Below are 14,675 nucleotides of genomic sequence, written 5' to 3'. Positions count from 1 at the left end.
GATGAGTTTTCCCAACCCAGTGACCTGGCTAATATTCCTTGCACAACCCCAGACTATATATTCATTGACCTCACTGTTTCTGGGCGCTTGTTGTGCGCAATTTGTTTGCCTCCTTTCCCCATGATACAACAATTCATTTGAGTACTTTGGGATGTCCTTTAAGAAATGTCTGTTCCCAAGATGCATCTAACCTGCAGTAAATATCTTGTGAACACTAGCTACCTCAACTTAATTCTTTTGAAACTCACTTATATGTAAGAAAAACAAGTTAATGTTGCAGAATCTACAGAAATGAACACCAGAGATTTGCAATACAGAAGGAAGCTATTTGACTTATCATTTCTGTCCCAGCTCTTTGCTTGAGCATGCTGCATACCATCTTGCAGACCTGCTCTTTCCCCATATCATTGTATCTTCCTCTAACATTCAAATACTTGTCCAATTTTTACCTTAAAAAGATGAAGTGCTCTTCCCTCAGCTGCCTTCTGTGGCAAAGTACTCCTTGCTCCAACAACCCTGTGTAAGGAAATTTCTTCTCACCGTTTTCTTACTCTATTAGTTCCAATTTTAAATTGATGATTCCCCATCAATGATCTTCCCATCACAAGAGAAACCAATCTCTCCCTACTCACCCTATCAAAATCCAATTTCAACGCTTTCCATCAAATGTCCTCTTAAACCATCCTTGCTCAGCTCAAAATAGTTCCGGTACCTCAAGTCTCTCCTCATAATGGTAATTTCCCATTCCTGGTATCATGGTAAAATGATGCTGTACACCTCCTATAATAGGACTACCAAAACCACATTCAGTACTCTCACTTTGGCCTAGCCATTTCTTTATACAAACTTATCACTGTTGCTTTGCTCTTGTACAGTCTGGCCTTATTCATAAAGCCCAAAAAAAAAACACTGGCCTTTTTACCATATGGTTTTATCAACTGCACTCACTCTTCCAGGAAATGTTGTCGTTGTGATTTCTCTGTCTTTCAGCATCTTTGCACTGAGCATTTACTCTAAGAGTCTTTGCTTTTCCTCCCGATATGCATTATTTTGTACTGCTTTGCCTTGATGTTCATTTGCCCTTCTCCCTGACCCATCTCCTGCTGAAGTCTTTTACAATGCTGCTGTTTGCCAAAGATTTTCCAAGAAGTTGAAGCTCACAGCTTCCTATGATTAACACAGGTGTCTAAAATTGAACTGAGCAATTTTGACATTGTGCTACTGAGTGGACACAATTAATAACCAACCCGTATAATGTTTGAGGGATTGCACCATGTCCAGGTGTACAAAACCCAACCATTTTAAGCTCTCCACAAGAAACTGGAATCCAATCTTAAAAGTCCACCATCACTCCAAGGCCAAAGAAAAAAAGTTCAAAGGGATCCTATTAAGAGGCGTTGTGACCTGATTCATTTCACTCTGCTCAGCCTTAATACTGTGACTGAAACTCACCAAATATGCGCCCATGTTTCCTTCCAGCTTGATTTGATCACTTAAGGGAAGTTCTTTCTCTTTACTCAATGTACTAAGCTTCTGCTTGATAATCTTTTTACGATGATTTTGAAGCCAGTAAGGAAGCCAGGATTCCACAAACTGGTTGATTATTTGTGAGGTGATGAGTAAGGCAGCCAGATTCTAGAAGACAAAATACATCAGACATGTTATATAATTATTTTTTTTTAAAATGTGCTAATTTAAGATTTTTATTTCTTTTCATTAAGCTTTCTCCCTTCAGCCTGAGAAATCAGTTCAAAAACCGTTGGATAACCTTGTGTACCTTGTTTAAGTGGCCATTATTCATTGAAGCTCTAGCAGTGAATGCCTGAATACTACTACTGCATGGAGGATTTCGCCCCGTACAGTTGTCTTCATAGAATCATACAGCGCTGAAGCAAGTCATTCAGCCCCATCATGCCTGCGCCAGCTCTTTCAAAGAGCTGACCAATCGGTCCCATTTCCCTGAGCCCTGCAATTTTTTTTCCTTTTCAAGTATTTATCCAATTCCCTTTTGAAAGTTTCTAGTGAATCTGCTGCCACTGCCCTTTCAGGCAGTGCATTCCTGACCACAACAACTCATCGCTTGAAACAAAATTCCTGGTCTCCCCTGGTTCTTTTACCAATTATCTTAAATCTCTGTCCTCTGGTTCCCAACTCTCTTGTTAGGCAGGGTAACAGTTTCTCCCTATCCAATCTATTAAAACTCTTCATAAGTTTGAATCTATTAAATCTTGCCTTAATCTTCTCCTTCTCCAGTTAAATGAGGTACCCCATGCCTGGCATACTTCTAGAAAACCTCCTCTGTACCCTCTCCAAGGCTTTGACATCCTTCTGAAAGTGCAGTGCCTAGAATTGGACATAATCACCCAGCTGGATCCATGTTGAATTGCTTGCCCTCATGTCATTACTGTTTAAGTTAGAGATTAGATTACTGTACTTTTCATGATAGTGATTTGTTAGCCAGTACAAACATTAAGGGCTGCAGCAGGAACAATAAATCGGTATTACAGCACCCTTTCATGTGATTACATGCATGGTGAGCAGGAAGTGGGAGAAAGAATAATCAAAAAGCTATCTTTTAGCTGGATTTTTGTTTTGAAAGGCTGGGATAGATAGAGAGCAAAAAGGTTTTAAGGAAATAATTCCAGTGAAATGTTTGGTGGCTGAAGGCTTAGGCATGATTCTGTAGCAGAAGAATGAGAAGGTATACTTTAGATTAGAGTTTCACACTGGGTGCTGCATGACAGGTTTGATGTTTATTGTTAGTTGAACACAGAAAGAAAAACATGCATTTCTAAAGCACCTTTCACCTGTCACCTCTCAGGTGTCCCATATCGCTTAACCGCCAATGACTTACTTTTTGAAGTGCAGTCACTATCGTAATGTAGAAAATAGTGCTGCCAATTTGTGCACAATAAGGCCCCACAAACAACAATGAGATCATGGCCAGATCATCTTCTTTAAGTGATGTTGATTCAGGCATAAATGTTGGCCAAGGCACTGAAATTGTTCACCTATAAGTTTAGAGAGAGAAGGGGGTGCAGGGAGGGGGGCAGGGAGAAGGGAGAGAGACCAGCTGCCGCTGCGTGGGAATTCAAGTTGACATCTAAGGAACAAAGTTTCAGCCCGGCCTTGCCAGCAATGAGCTCACAAAAGTGGTCATCCACGAGTGGATGTCTGACACCTAGTCAAACAACGAGGCAACGTTTTTGGATCAAGAGCTACAGGTACGATGGTGAAGTTGGACATCAGTGATGCACACAAAGGAAGCAGATATCATATTTGTGAACAACCCTACCAATGGGCAACAGAGTGTTAAGGAATAGAAGGAAGCTTGGAAGAAAAGCTATCAGGCATTGCAATATCTTAAAGAACAAATGCAAAACATAAAAAAGATGAGAAGACACCATGTTGAGCCAAATGCTCCAAGACCAAGGTGGCTTTAAGAAAATCTTCCCCCTCTCAGTGACATTCAACCGCCAAATTAACTAAGCCATTTCAATTTCAAAACAGTTACCTGTCTCAGAAGCTTCATATCCTGAATAATGAATGCGATATAGAAGAGGGATGCAAAGCAGTTTATGAAATTGAACTGGAAAACAAAAAATTATATACGTGTAAGGAAATAGTTAAGACAAGATTTTAAACGGATGACGAAACACAACATACAACGTCAGAATCCTAAACAAACGTCCTCCAGTTCAGTTTTGTTTTTTTGGTGTTTGATATAGTTACTTTTCAGCCAATAAATTTCAAATATAATTATAAATGGTGCAGTGTCAGAGTCATAAAGGCACAGAGGGAGGCCATTTGGCCCATCAAGTCCATGCCAGCTCTCTGTAGAGCAATCCGGTTAGTGCCATTCTTGTACCCCTGCAAACTAATTTTCCTCAGGTGCTCACCGAATTTCCTTCTGAAATAGATCATTTCTGCTTCCACCACCCTTGTAAGCAGCAGATCCAGGTCATTACCACTCATGGTAAGATATTTCTTTCTCACATCCCCTTCTATCTTTTGCCCAAAGCCTTAAATCGGTGTCCCCTAGTTCTTATACTATTAGCTAATGAGAACAGCTTTTCATTATCCATCCTATCTAAATCAGTCATGGCCGTGTACTCTTCCATCAGATCACCCCTCAACCTCCTTTGCTCCAAGCTTCTCCAATCTACCTTGTTGCTAAAATTCCTTATTCCCTGGAACTATTCAGGTAAATTTTCTCGGCACCCTCGCAAAGATGTTCATAGCCTGTGCTGCTCAGAAATGAAATCAATACTCTAGTTGTGGCCTAACCAGTTTTATCACGATTCATTAAACCTTCCCACTTTTGTACCAATACCTCTACTTAGAGTGATTAGAAAGTGGACCTTGCCACCATATTAAGTGGCTGAAGCAAATATTATAGATGTATTTAAGAGGAAGCTGGGCAAGCACAGGAGGGGGAATGGAAAAGATTATACTGATGGAGTGAGATGAAGATTGGTGGGAGGAGGCTTGTGTGGAGCATAAATATTAACATGGACCATAGAATGGAATCATAGGATAGTTACAGCCCAGGAGGCCATTCAGTCCTACATGTCCATGCTGGCTCTCAGCAAGAATAACTCAGTTAATCCCATACTCCCACCTTTTCCCCCATAGCCCTCCACTTTTTTTTCTCTTTAAATAATTACCCAATTTTGTTCTGAAAGCCCCAATTAAATCTGCCTCTCCAACAGTCTCGGGCAGTGCATTCTAGCTCCTAACGACGTTTTGTAAAAAAGCTTTTCCTACCATCACCTTTGATTCTTTTCCCTCTCGTATTCAATTTGTGTCCTCTGGCCAATGGTAACAATTTCTCCCTTTTTACTGTCTAGAGCCTTCATGATTTCTATCAAGTCTTCTATAAACTCTCTCTTCTCTAATGAGAACAGCCCTCAGCTTCACCAATCTTTCCACTTAATTGAGCCCTGGAAATACTCTTATAAATCCTGTCAATCAATGAGACCATGGTTGATCTATATTTTAACTGTATCCACCTGCCTTGCTTCCATATCCTCTTACATCCTTGGTAGCAAAAATACATTGATCTCAAACTTTTAAAACCATTAGCTGACCCCAGCATCTACTGCTTTATGTGGGACAGAGTTCTACACTTTTGCACTGTGTGAAGATGTGTTTCTCAAGTTCTCTCCTGAATGATCTGGCTCTGATTTAAGGTTATGTCCCCTTGTGCGAGACACCCCACCATTGGAAAAAGGTTCTATCCACCTTTATTAATTCCTTTCTAAAAGCTAAAAACCTCAATCATACCACCTTCTAGCTTTCTATATTTTAGAGAATACAAGCCTAGTTTCAATCTCTCCTCAAAATACATCCCTTGGAGCCCTGGGCCCTTAGTACATTGTGGGTGACTACTGGTTAAATGTAGATATTTTCCTCTTGAGATAATTATCCAATTCTGTTTTGAAAGCCGCCATTAAATCTGCCTCTGCTACACTCTCACGCAATGCAGTTTTTTAAAACTTTCTATGACATAATATTAAAATAATGTCATTTAACAGATTTACAGACAATCATGCTTACCACCAAAACTTTCAGAACTAAATGATTCTGATAAGTCGATTCAAGCCTGTGGTTTTCTACAATGTAAAAAATATACAACAAATCAACTGGCAAGTCAAATAAGGGTCATCCTTAAAGAGAGAACAAAGTAGAAAATTGCTGAAATATACTTATTCAAGAAACAAGGACCATGCCATTGAACTTCAATGAGTAAAATTTAAAAATTCAGTTTTATTGGTTTTACCATATCATTGTTGCAAATTTTTTTTAAAATTCTTTCATTGGATGTGGGCATTGCTGGCAAGGCCAGCATTTGTTGCCCATCCCTAATTGCCCCTTTAGAAGGTGGTGGTGAGTCACCTTCTTGAACTGGTGCAGTCCATCTGCTACCTGCAGCAGTTTGGTACAAGAGTGGCTTGCTAGGCCATTTCAGGGGCCAGTTAAGAGTAAACCACGTTGCTGTGGGTGTGGAGTTACAGAGGCCGGACCAGGCAAGGGCAGCAGGTTTCCTTCCCTGAAGGGCATTAGTGAACCAGGTGGGTTTTTACAACAAGCGATGATAGTTTTATGGTCATCATTACTGATGGTTAGTTTTCAATTCCAGATTTATTAATTGAATTTACATTCCACCAGCTGCTGTGGTGGGATTTGAACCCATATCCCCAGAGCATTAGCCTGTGTCACTGGATTACTAGCGACATTATCATTGCACCATCGTCACCCTGTTAGTAAAGTAAATCCCATTGGAGTAACAATACCCCAGTAAAACAGCTGAGGAGATAGTCTTGAAAATACAGAAGGATCTCTCAGACTTTGACCACTGTACATTCCAGTATGTTCACATTGGGGTGGGAGGAGGGGATGTTGGAGACAGGGAGAAAGAAGGACTTCCACTGTTTACTATGAAAATATCAACTGTTAATTTATTCAGCAGCAATTAGTTTAAATTGGAGGTTGCACCTTTACTAAATTTAAAATGGTTGCTCAGAGACACCTGAACTCAACAGTTACAGAATTCAGTCTGATTTGTGTTAGAAATGTGTTTACTCTGTTATATATTGCTTCGTACATTCCATAGAACCATTGCAAAGTTACAGCGCAGAGAGGCCATTCTGCCCATCATGTCTGCGCCGGCCAAAAAAAAAACTAGTTGCCCATTTTAATCCCACTTTTCAGCACCTGATCCATAGCCCTGAAGGCCACAGCACCTTAGGTGCAGATCCAGGTGCTTTCAAAGGGGCAGTCTGTTAAATAGTTTCTGAATGTTACAACCTTTTAAGATCATCTAATGGAGGTGTAAGAATGTTTCAGGGATGAGACACGCTGCCCAAGCTATTACCTAGTGACTTAAGACAGACTTTAATAATAGACTGAAATTTTCTCTATTTGTAGGCTCCTTATCCAGTGACAGAGGCATCTGCAGATGAGAAGAGGCAAAGAAAGGGTTAAAAAAACAAAAAGAATGAGTAAAAATAAATTTAAAAGGCAGCTTCATCTGAAACACTAGATCTGACTGTGAAGCATTTATAACAGCATTCAAAAACCCACCAGCTATGGCTGAATGAAGAGGATATAATGCTGAAATCAGATCCATATCCTAGCTCCAGTTGGACTGCAAGATAACAACTTAAATAAAACCCTTAAACAGTAAAACATCCCAAGAAGCATTCAGGCAAAATGTGACACAGATCCACATAAGGAGACATCAGGACAGCTGTCGAAAGTGTGATCAAAAAGATAGGTTTGGAAAAAAGATAAAGCATTTTAAAGTTGAAGAGAGGCGGAGGGAAGGGAGGGAATTCTAAAACTTGGGGCCTAAGCAGCTGAAAGCATTGCAAGCAATGGTGGAACAATTAAAATTGGGCATGGGCAAGAGGCCAGAATTGCAGAAGTGTAGAGATCTTCCAGTGAAATCCAGTGCTTGTAAAGCACTTTGCTGGCACAACATCACAGGTTCAAGTTGTATCTAAATGAAATTCAAGGACCATATAAAATGTAGCAGCATGATAGCAATTATCCAATCAAATTGTGGAATGGGCTTGGGGGGGGGGGGGGGGGGAGTGGGGAAGGGGGAGGGGCTGAATGCCCTATTCCCATTCAAGTAGAACTCCCAATTGCCCCACTACACAATCGTTTCTCCACTGCATTATCAGTGCCTCCCAGGTCTGTAAATATGGAAAATACATTTCCCCCCTCACCATTGTTCAAGTATATGATTGGGTTTACTCTTTGGAAAATGTGGTTATTCTCAGTTTTTATTATACTACAATTGATGCCACAGCAAAACTGACCAGCTCAAAGTTTTGATCATTACGTCATTCAGAAGTTCAAAGTCTTGCAGAGTTGGCAACTGACTTTTGTTTCTCTAGTATTTTTACATACACTTCTCTCCCCAGTTCAAAGGTGGTGAAAGACAGGCATGCAAGCTTCAATCAGTAGAGAGAAAAATAAAAGTTGATTTCTCTCCAAAGATTTTCTCATCAACAAATCAAATGTCATGATCACACAATGATACAGCACAGCTGGCTCTTTGGGGAATGAGCGCAGGGGAGTGGGACTCATTCAGGGATGGGCAATAAACGCTGGCCCAGCCAGCGAAGCCCACATCCGGTGAATTAATTTTTTAAAAATTGGATAGTCCCTTCATAGCTCTGCAAATATTTCCTTTTCAAGAACTTTTCTCATTTATCCCAAATTTCCCTTTAGAAAGTTATGATTAAATCCGCATTCACCACCCTTGCAGGCAGTGAATTCCGGATAACTGTGTGAAAAAAGTCCCCTCATCTCACCTCTTATTCACTTGCCAATCACCTTAAATAATGAGCTGCATTTAACGCAGAAGCTGGTTAGCTTTAATTGCACGAGAAAAATTAATACAAGGGCTTTAACTCAAAAGTGACCTCACCATTGAGAGCAGTCTACACTTACCCCATTTAGTTAAAAATTCAGCAGCATATCTGTAGATACGGTTCATAATTTCAATAACTAAAGCATAAATGACACTGGGTGCAAACAGCAAGACGGAGCTGAACATTGACTGAGCCATTTCATCATAGGCTAAGGCCTGTTCCTCCATCTGAAAGTAGATCATCATAACAATAAGGCATATGTAGAGGCTGAAGCAGACAAAGGGCACTGAAACCAGATAGATGCGGAGCTGCCTCTTGTAAGAAGGATACGTGGGCTCTTTTCTGCCAGTTGCTGGATTCACTCCCAACGTTCCATGAAAACCAGGCCGAGGTTCTTCAAACTCCCTCTTCATTGTCAGTGTCCCCCACTTATAGGAATGTTTGGCACAACAACGCTTCCAGACTTCCAGGACAATGGTCGACCACACGAGGTTGAAAGTGGCAAATACGATGTACTTGTCATAATCTTCCCATGCAAATATATAGTAAGGCACGCCAATTACAGCCATGGGAAACAAGGCAAAGGTGAAATATTCCAAAAAAGCAAAATAGAGTGCAATACTCTGTCCAAAGTATTTCTGGATCTCATCTGCAAGAAAAAGAAGAGGAGAATGGGCCCACCATTAAAAACAACAATCTCTCAATTTTGAAATGAGCTGATAGAAGCAAAGACTGACTTAAAATATTTAATGCTCAGCCCCAAAACTGAAGTCCTACAAACACATTGGTCACTAACACATACATTTGTAAACATCTACCAGCAGATCTCTTATCACATTGCTTGCGATCAGCCACTTGTTTTCTAACGACATGGGTGATGTGCCACGTAAATTAGAAGTTATTAAAGGGTCTCTGATTTATGGTAAGCCAGTCAATCTGTGCCTTATTGCATGACATTCTGCAATCTTGAACTGGAATTTGACACTCAAATTATCTAACTTTTTCATTCTTCTGTAAAGTACATCTGAGAAATTTGCATATTGTTTTGCTTGTTGTTAAGTTGGATGCACATGAAATGCAATGGATATGTGCACACAATAATGTCATTTGTGAATGATTTTATATACACTGGCAGATCTTCTGTGATGTTGGCCACTTTCGGTTGAAGGATATGTGATTGAATAACCATACTATCTGCTTCACAATGTAATCTTACTTGTTCCACATCAACAGTAACAAAAGAGAGCCAAATGCAATAAGAAAGGATTTTAATAGCTACGTTATGTTTATCAGGAAAGACTGAACAGGCAGGGGCTCTTTTCTCTGACAGAGCTGAAACCTTTCAGAGGTCATTAAGGTTATGAAAAGGTTTGATAGGGTAGACGTAAAGAACATGTTTTTACTTATGGAGGAAGTCCTAAGTAAAGGTCATAATTATAAGATAGTCACCAATAAATCCAATATTGAATTCAGGAGAAACTTCTTTACCAAGGAGTGGTGCACATGGAAGAGTTGAGATGAATAGCAGAAATGTATTTAAGGGGAGGCTGGACAAATATATAGGGAGAAATAAAAACAAAGTAATACTGGTGGGGTGAGATGATGATTGGTGGGAGAAGGCTGGTGCGCAGCATGAACACCAGCAGTGTAATGAACTTACATCAAACTCCCATCTGTGATGGGAAACCAATTTCAAAATGCCACCTCCCCCCACTGGGCTTCTTAGTGCAGTGGACACCCTAAACCCCTGCTCCACCAGGTGCTTGCTGCCCTACCAACCACTCACTCACTGGCCACCAAATATGAATATGGCTCTTCAAGCTCCAACCAAACCACTCTTCCCAAACTGAGATTCAAATACCGATTTCAAACGCTGCTTCTTTCAAAAACTATAAACTGCAACTGCCAAGTTTAATCAGCTTATAACAAGGTTCTCTGTGGAGTATTGGGGGCCTTATGCAAGTGAGAAGCAGTATGTTCTGGGGAGACTTCAAGACTCCTAAAAGCAGAGTAAGCTCTTCAAAGAAAGGTAGGCATGTGCCACTTAAAAATGATGCATCAAGTGTAAAGGAACATATTTTTTTATTTCTGTTGGACTGTGGATTAAAATTACAATGGCTGCAGTTTGAAAGACAGGTCCACTGAAATAGGATGGGAGATATATACAATGTTGCAGTCCTGGAATCGTGTGCGCCAAGAAATTCATGATGGTGCCAGAAAGGAGCCCTGGACCAAGGGAGCTGCCTGGCAACGTTTTAGTTGGCTCCTGACCAGATGACCAGGTTTTGTGTGAGGGCAGTGCAGCTGAATAGCTCCTAGCCCGAAAGGAAAAATAATTAAAACCTCTCTCTCCTGTGTGTGGAAGATTCCAGTAATTCCACAATAATAGCCAGCTGGCTTTTTCTCCTCATATCTCTATAACCTGCTCTCTCTCTGAAAACCCCTGTCAAGAAGCAAAGCGGAAAATCACTGTTTCAGCCACTGAAAGGCAAGTGCTCAACCTGCGAACTAAATACTGAAAGTGCTGGAAGACCACCTCATGTCATCAATAAGAACTGAAAGGAATTTGGAAGACATTGATCAAAATCAATCAATCGATTCTGTACTCTGGAATTGGTGCTATAGGATTGTTTTATCCCACCCTTAAATCCATGTTTTTGTGGGTCTTATGTGGTGTGTGTGTGCGTGTAGGGATTTAAGAAGGGGTAGAGTTTAGATTATAGAGTTAGAAATTAGCAGTTCATATGTCTTTCTTTTGCCACTGGTTAAAGACAGTTTGTTCAATAAACAGTTATTTACTTACTAAGTTTACAAACCTGGTGCTCATATTCCGTTAACCTAAATTAAACAGTTATGTAGAATTGGGGCAACCTGGTGGTTTGGTTGAACATTTCACATTTGTCTCGGCTCGGGGAACAGTGGGGCTTGATATTACAACGCGCTATCCCCACTGAGTCGTGACACACGCTCATCAGTCTTCTGCTCCAAACAATGTGAAGAGCAAGGCCTAAGAGAAAAGTAGTGTGCGTGTCTGGTGAGTGCAGCATCCCTTAGTTCAGGAACTAAAGGCAATGACAGCAGGCAAGTATTCTCTTTTTCTTCATTCTTGGCATCCTCCACCACCTATAAAGAGACTGACCAAGTATCACTAATCAGGAGAAGTGGGAACTCAAGACTACAATAATTTGGACAGATCTGCCAAAATGTGGAGCATTTGTGCCACCTCTCTCAAATTTCTTCTTTGACTCAACACCTTTTTATAGCTTGCATGTCTTTGTGAAATGCCTTGGGATGCTTTGCTATGTTAAAGGCATTAAATAACTTTCAATCATTACACCAACTGTTCGTTCTTGCCACAAATGTTAATTCATCTGCTGTGCTTTTACCATCTTCTTTCTGTTTCTAAGAACACAAGAACATGCAAAACAGGAGGAGTAGGCCATGTAGGCCCGAGCCTGCTCCACCATTCAGTAAGATCATTGCTGAAATTCATCAATTACTTCACTCTCCCACCTATCCCTTGATTCCCTTAGTGCCCAAAAATCTAATCAATCCCAGTCTTGAATATGCTCAATAACTGAACGTCAACAGCCCCTTGGAGTGGAAAATTCCAAAGATTCACAACCCTCTGAGGCAAGAAATTTCTCCTCACCTTAATCCTGATCCCTTATCTTGAGACCAAGACCCTCAGTTCTAGACTGTCCAGCCAGGGGAAAACAGTCTATGAGCATCTACCCTGTTAACCTCTATAAAGAGTTTTTAATCTACCATTGAAATCACCTCTCATTCTTCTAAAATCCAGAGAATTCTGCTCAATCTCTCCTCACAGGGCAGCCCTCATCCCAGCAAGCAAGGAAATCTTTGTTGCACTCCCTCAAAAGCCGGTGTATCCTTCCTTAAGTAAAGAGACCACAGTATTCCATGTGTAGTCACATAAAAGCCCCATCTAACTGCAGCAAGACTTCCTTACATGTAAACACACTACCACCTTAATGTGGTCCCTTCTGTAACTGCTACTTGATGGTGCTGTTTCCTGTTATCTGTGCTGCATGCAGGAATGCCTGATCAAGAAACCAGGAACCTCCAATTGCAATCCAGTCCCAAATGGAGTTGGAATCAGTGTTGCCTCCGCAGTCAGCCAATGAGCTTTAGATGGCTGTAACTCACTGCAGGACTTGCAGCAATCAGTCTAACTTACAATAAATAAAGCACATTTACTCAGGAAACACAGTGTCCCTTTAAACTGAGTCTCAATGAACTTATCCTTTTGGAATAATCAGTGAGGAGGAATCTCGATTGCACTCAGCAGCTGGGAATTAGTCTCTGGGTAACTGCTCCAGGTGCTGGGAAGGAGAGATTTTTTTAAATAAATACAGCAGGCTGTGGTGATCTGGAATGTGCTGCCTGAAAGGGCGATGGAAGCAGCTTCAATAGGAACTTATCAAAAGGGAATTGGATAAACACTTGAAGAAAAAAGTACGTGGCCATGAGGAATGAGCCGGGGGCAGTGGGACTAACTGGATAGCTCTTTGAAAGAGTCAGCACAAGCATGATAGACCAGGAGTCCTCCTTCTATCGTGTTTCATTATTATTTGAACTGCAGCAAACAGAACTCGCGTCTGAAAGTACAGCAACACCTTCTGATTAAAAACAGGGCAAGTTCTCCAATAAAACGCAGGTGGGTGGAGGATAGTTACATACTGCAAACAACGTGCTTAAAATCAATCCAAGTCAATTACAGAAGTACAGTTTCCGGCATGATTGACAGGGCAATTAACCAATCATCTCCACTCCACCTGGGAATAATGGTGTCAGCATATGCAGACAATTTTCTCTTAGCACATCTTCACTTTGGGGAATAGAAAGAGGTGGTGATAATCCTGGGCTGATTATCAGCCCACTGAACGCTCCTTCTGTGGCCAATAAGTCCTGGCGTGGGACTTAAACCCGGAGTTTCTTGCCCAGAGTTAGGGACGTTACCACTGCACCACGAGACCTCCTCACGCAGCCAATGAAGTATCAGGAGAAAGAACATCTGTATTCCGGGGCACAGGAATTTCTCGCCAGGTGCCATGGAGCTGTAAATGAGCTGTTGCAACACAAAGTTGTGAAGGCCGATTCTCTGCTCCAGGGAACAAATACCACACATACACCCACAAATATCTGGCTTGTGCTTGGCTCAAGTTTTATGCAAGTATGACTTTGATAGTTTACCTAATTTATTGACTTACCAAGAGGCTGAAAGGAAAACCTTACTCGCCGATACCAGATGAAGCTGAGCTTTTTCAGTTCTGCTGGGTCATGTAGTGGATAGAGTTGAATTAGAAGTCCACTTGTTTGCAAACGGCGAACTAGATGAAAATACACGTTGGTCTCAATGTGTAATTATTTCTTTCACAAGTTCTCATCCAAAAGACTCGAGGTATAAAAACGTTGCAAATACATAAAATATTGATGAAAAAAAAGAGTAACATTCAAGGTTGTTTTTTTTATTATTCATTCATGGGATATGGGCATCGCTGGTTAGGCCAGCATTTATTATCCATCCCTAATTATGGTGAAAACTAATAGTCTGTTTTAGCGCATGTGAACAGGTGAAATTGCTTCCAAAAGATCCTGCTGCACGCATTCCTACATGCAAGGAGAGCATAAAACCTTGAAGTTGAAGGGCCTGCTAAAACTAGAGGTCATACAGGGCCTTGATCAAAATCATCAATTTTGTATGGGGTTGGCCACAAGCCTGACAAGGAGCAAAACCAACTGACGCAAAACATTGGGTCTAGTTGTATGATGCATCGCTTCATTAGGGGTGCCATCATGCAGCTCTTGAGGAAACAACTTTACCTGCTGCCTTCAAGAGCCCTGGGAGCTATCAATTACAGGTAAATCCTCAGAATACCTTCTTTAAGCCAAGAAGGGAGATCACACAAACTTGGATTCTTTTCATTAGAAGGGGAAGATTTGATAAAAGGAGAAAAAAAGAACATTCCTATTGGTCAATAACTAGAGGTCACAGGTTTAAGAGCACAATGAACAAAGAGAGGTTAGAAGACCTTTCCGCACAAAAAGGCTGTTAGGACCTATTCACAGGTTCATACAGAACAGGAGGAAGCCATTCAGCCCATCAAGTCTGCACTGGCTCTTTCAGAGAAGGGCAACAAATAGCAAACCCAATTGAAAGCCTGAAACATATAGTTGGAACAGCAAAGTACAAAGGAAGACAACATTATACTGTCTGGTGCTCTGTTCAGAACATGCCTTCAGTGTTGTGTCCTGTTCTGATCACCA

The 14,675-nt window shown here is 41.0% G+C and overlaps 1 protein-coding gene across 1 annotated transcript in view; it reads right to left on the bottom strand.

The window, feature by feature from the left end:
* The window catches only part of ano10a (anoctamin 10a), a 136,711-nt gene that overhangs the window by 109,363 nt on the left and 12,673 nt on the right, over positions 1-14,675 (bottom strand). The window contains exons 5-9 of the mRNA XM_041189672.1: positions 13,619-13,738; positions 8,467-9,036; positions 5,560-5,615; positions 3,515-3,589; positions 1,453-1,635 (exon numbers count right to left, since the gene is read on the bottom strand). Of these exons, the coding sequence (XP_041045606.1) occupies positions 1,453-1,635; positions 3,515-3,589; positions 5,560-5,615; positions 8,467-9,036; positions 13,619-13,738 (1,004 nt within the window). The remainder of the gene's footprint in view (positions 1-1,452; positions 1,636-3,514; positions 3,590-5,559; positions 5,616-8,466; positions 9,037-13,618; positions 13,739-14,675) is intronic.

The sequence above is a fragment of the Carcharodon carcharias genome, chromosome 6 (assembly GCF_017639515.1).
Source record: "Carcharodon carcharias isolate sCarCar2 chromosome 6, sCarCar2.pri, whole genome shotgun sequence".
NCBI classification, from domain to species: Eukaryota; Metazoa; Chordata; class Chondrichthyes; order Lamniformes; family Lamnidae; genus Carcharodon; species Carcharodon carcharias.
The sequence above is the reverse complement of the archived record's forward strand: the minus strand, read 5'-3'. Positions and strand labels throughout refer to the sequence as shown.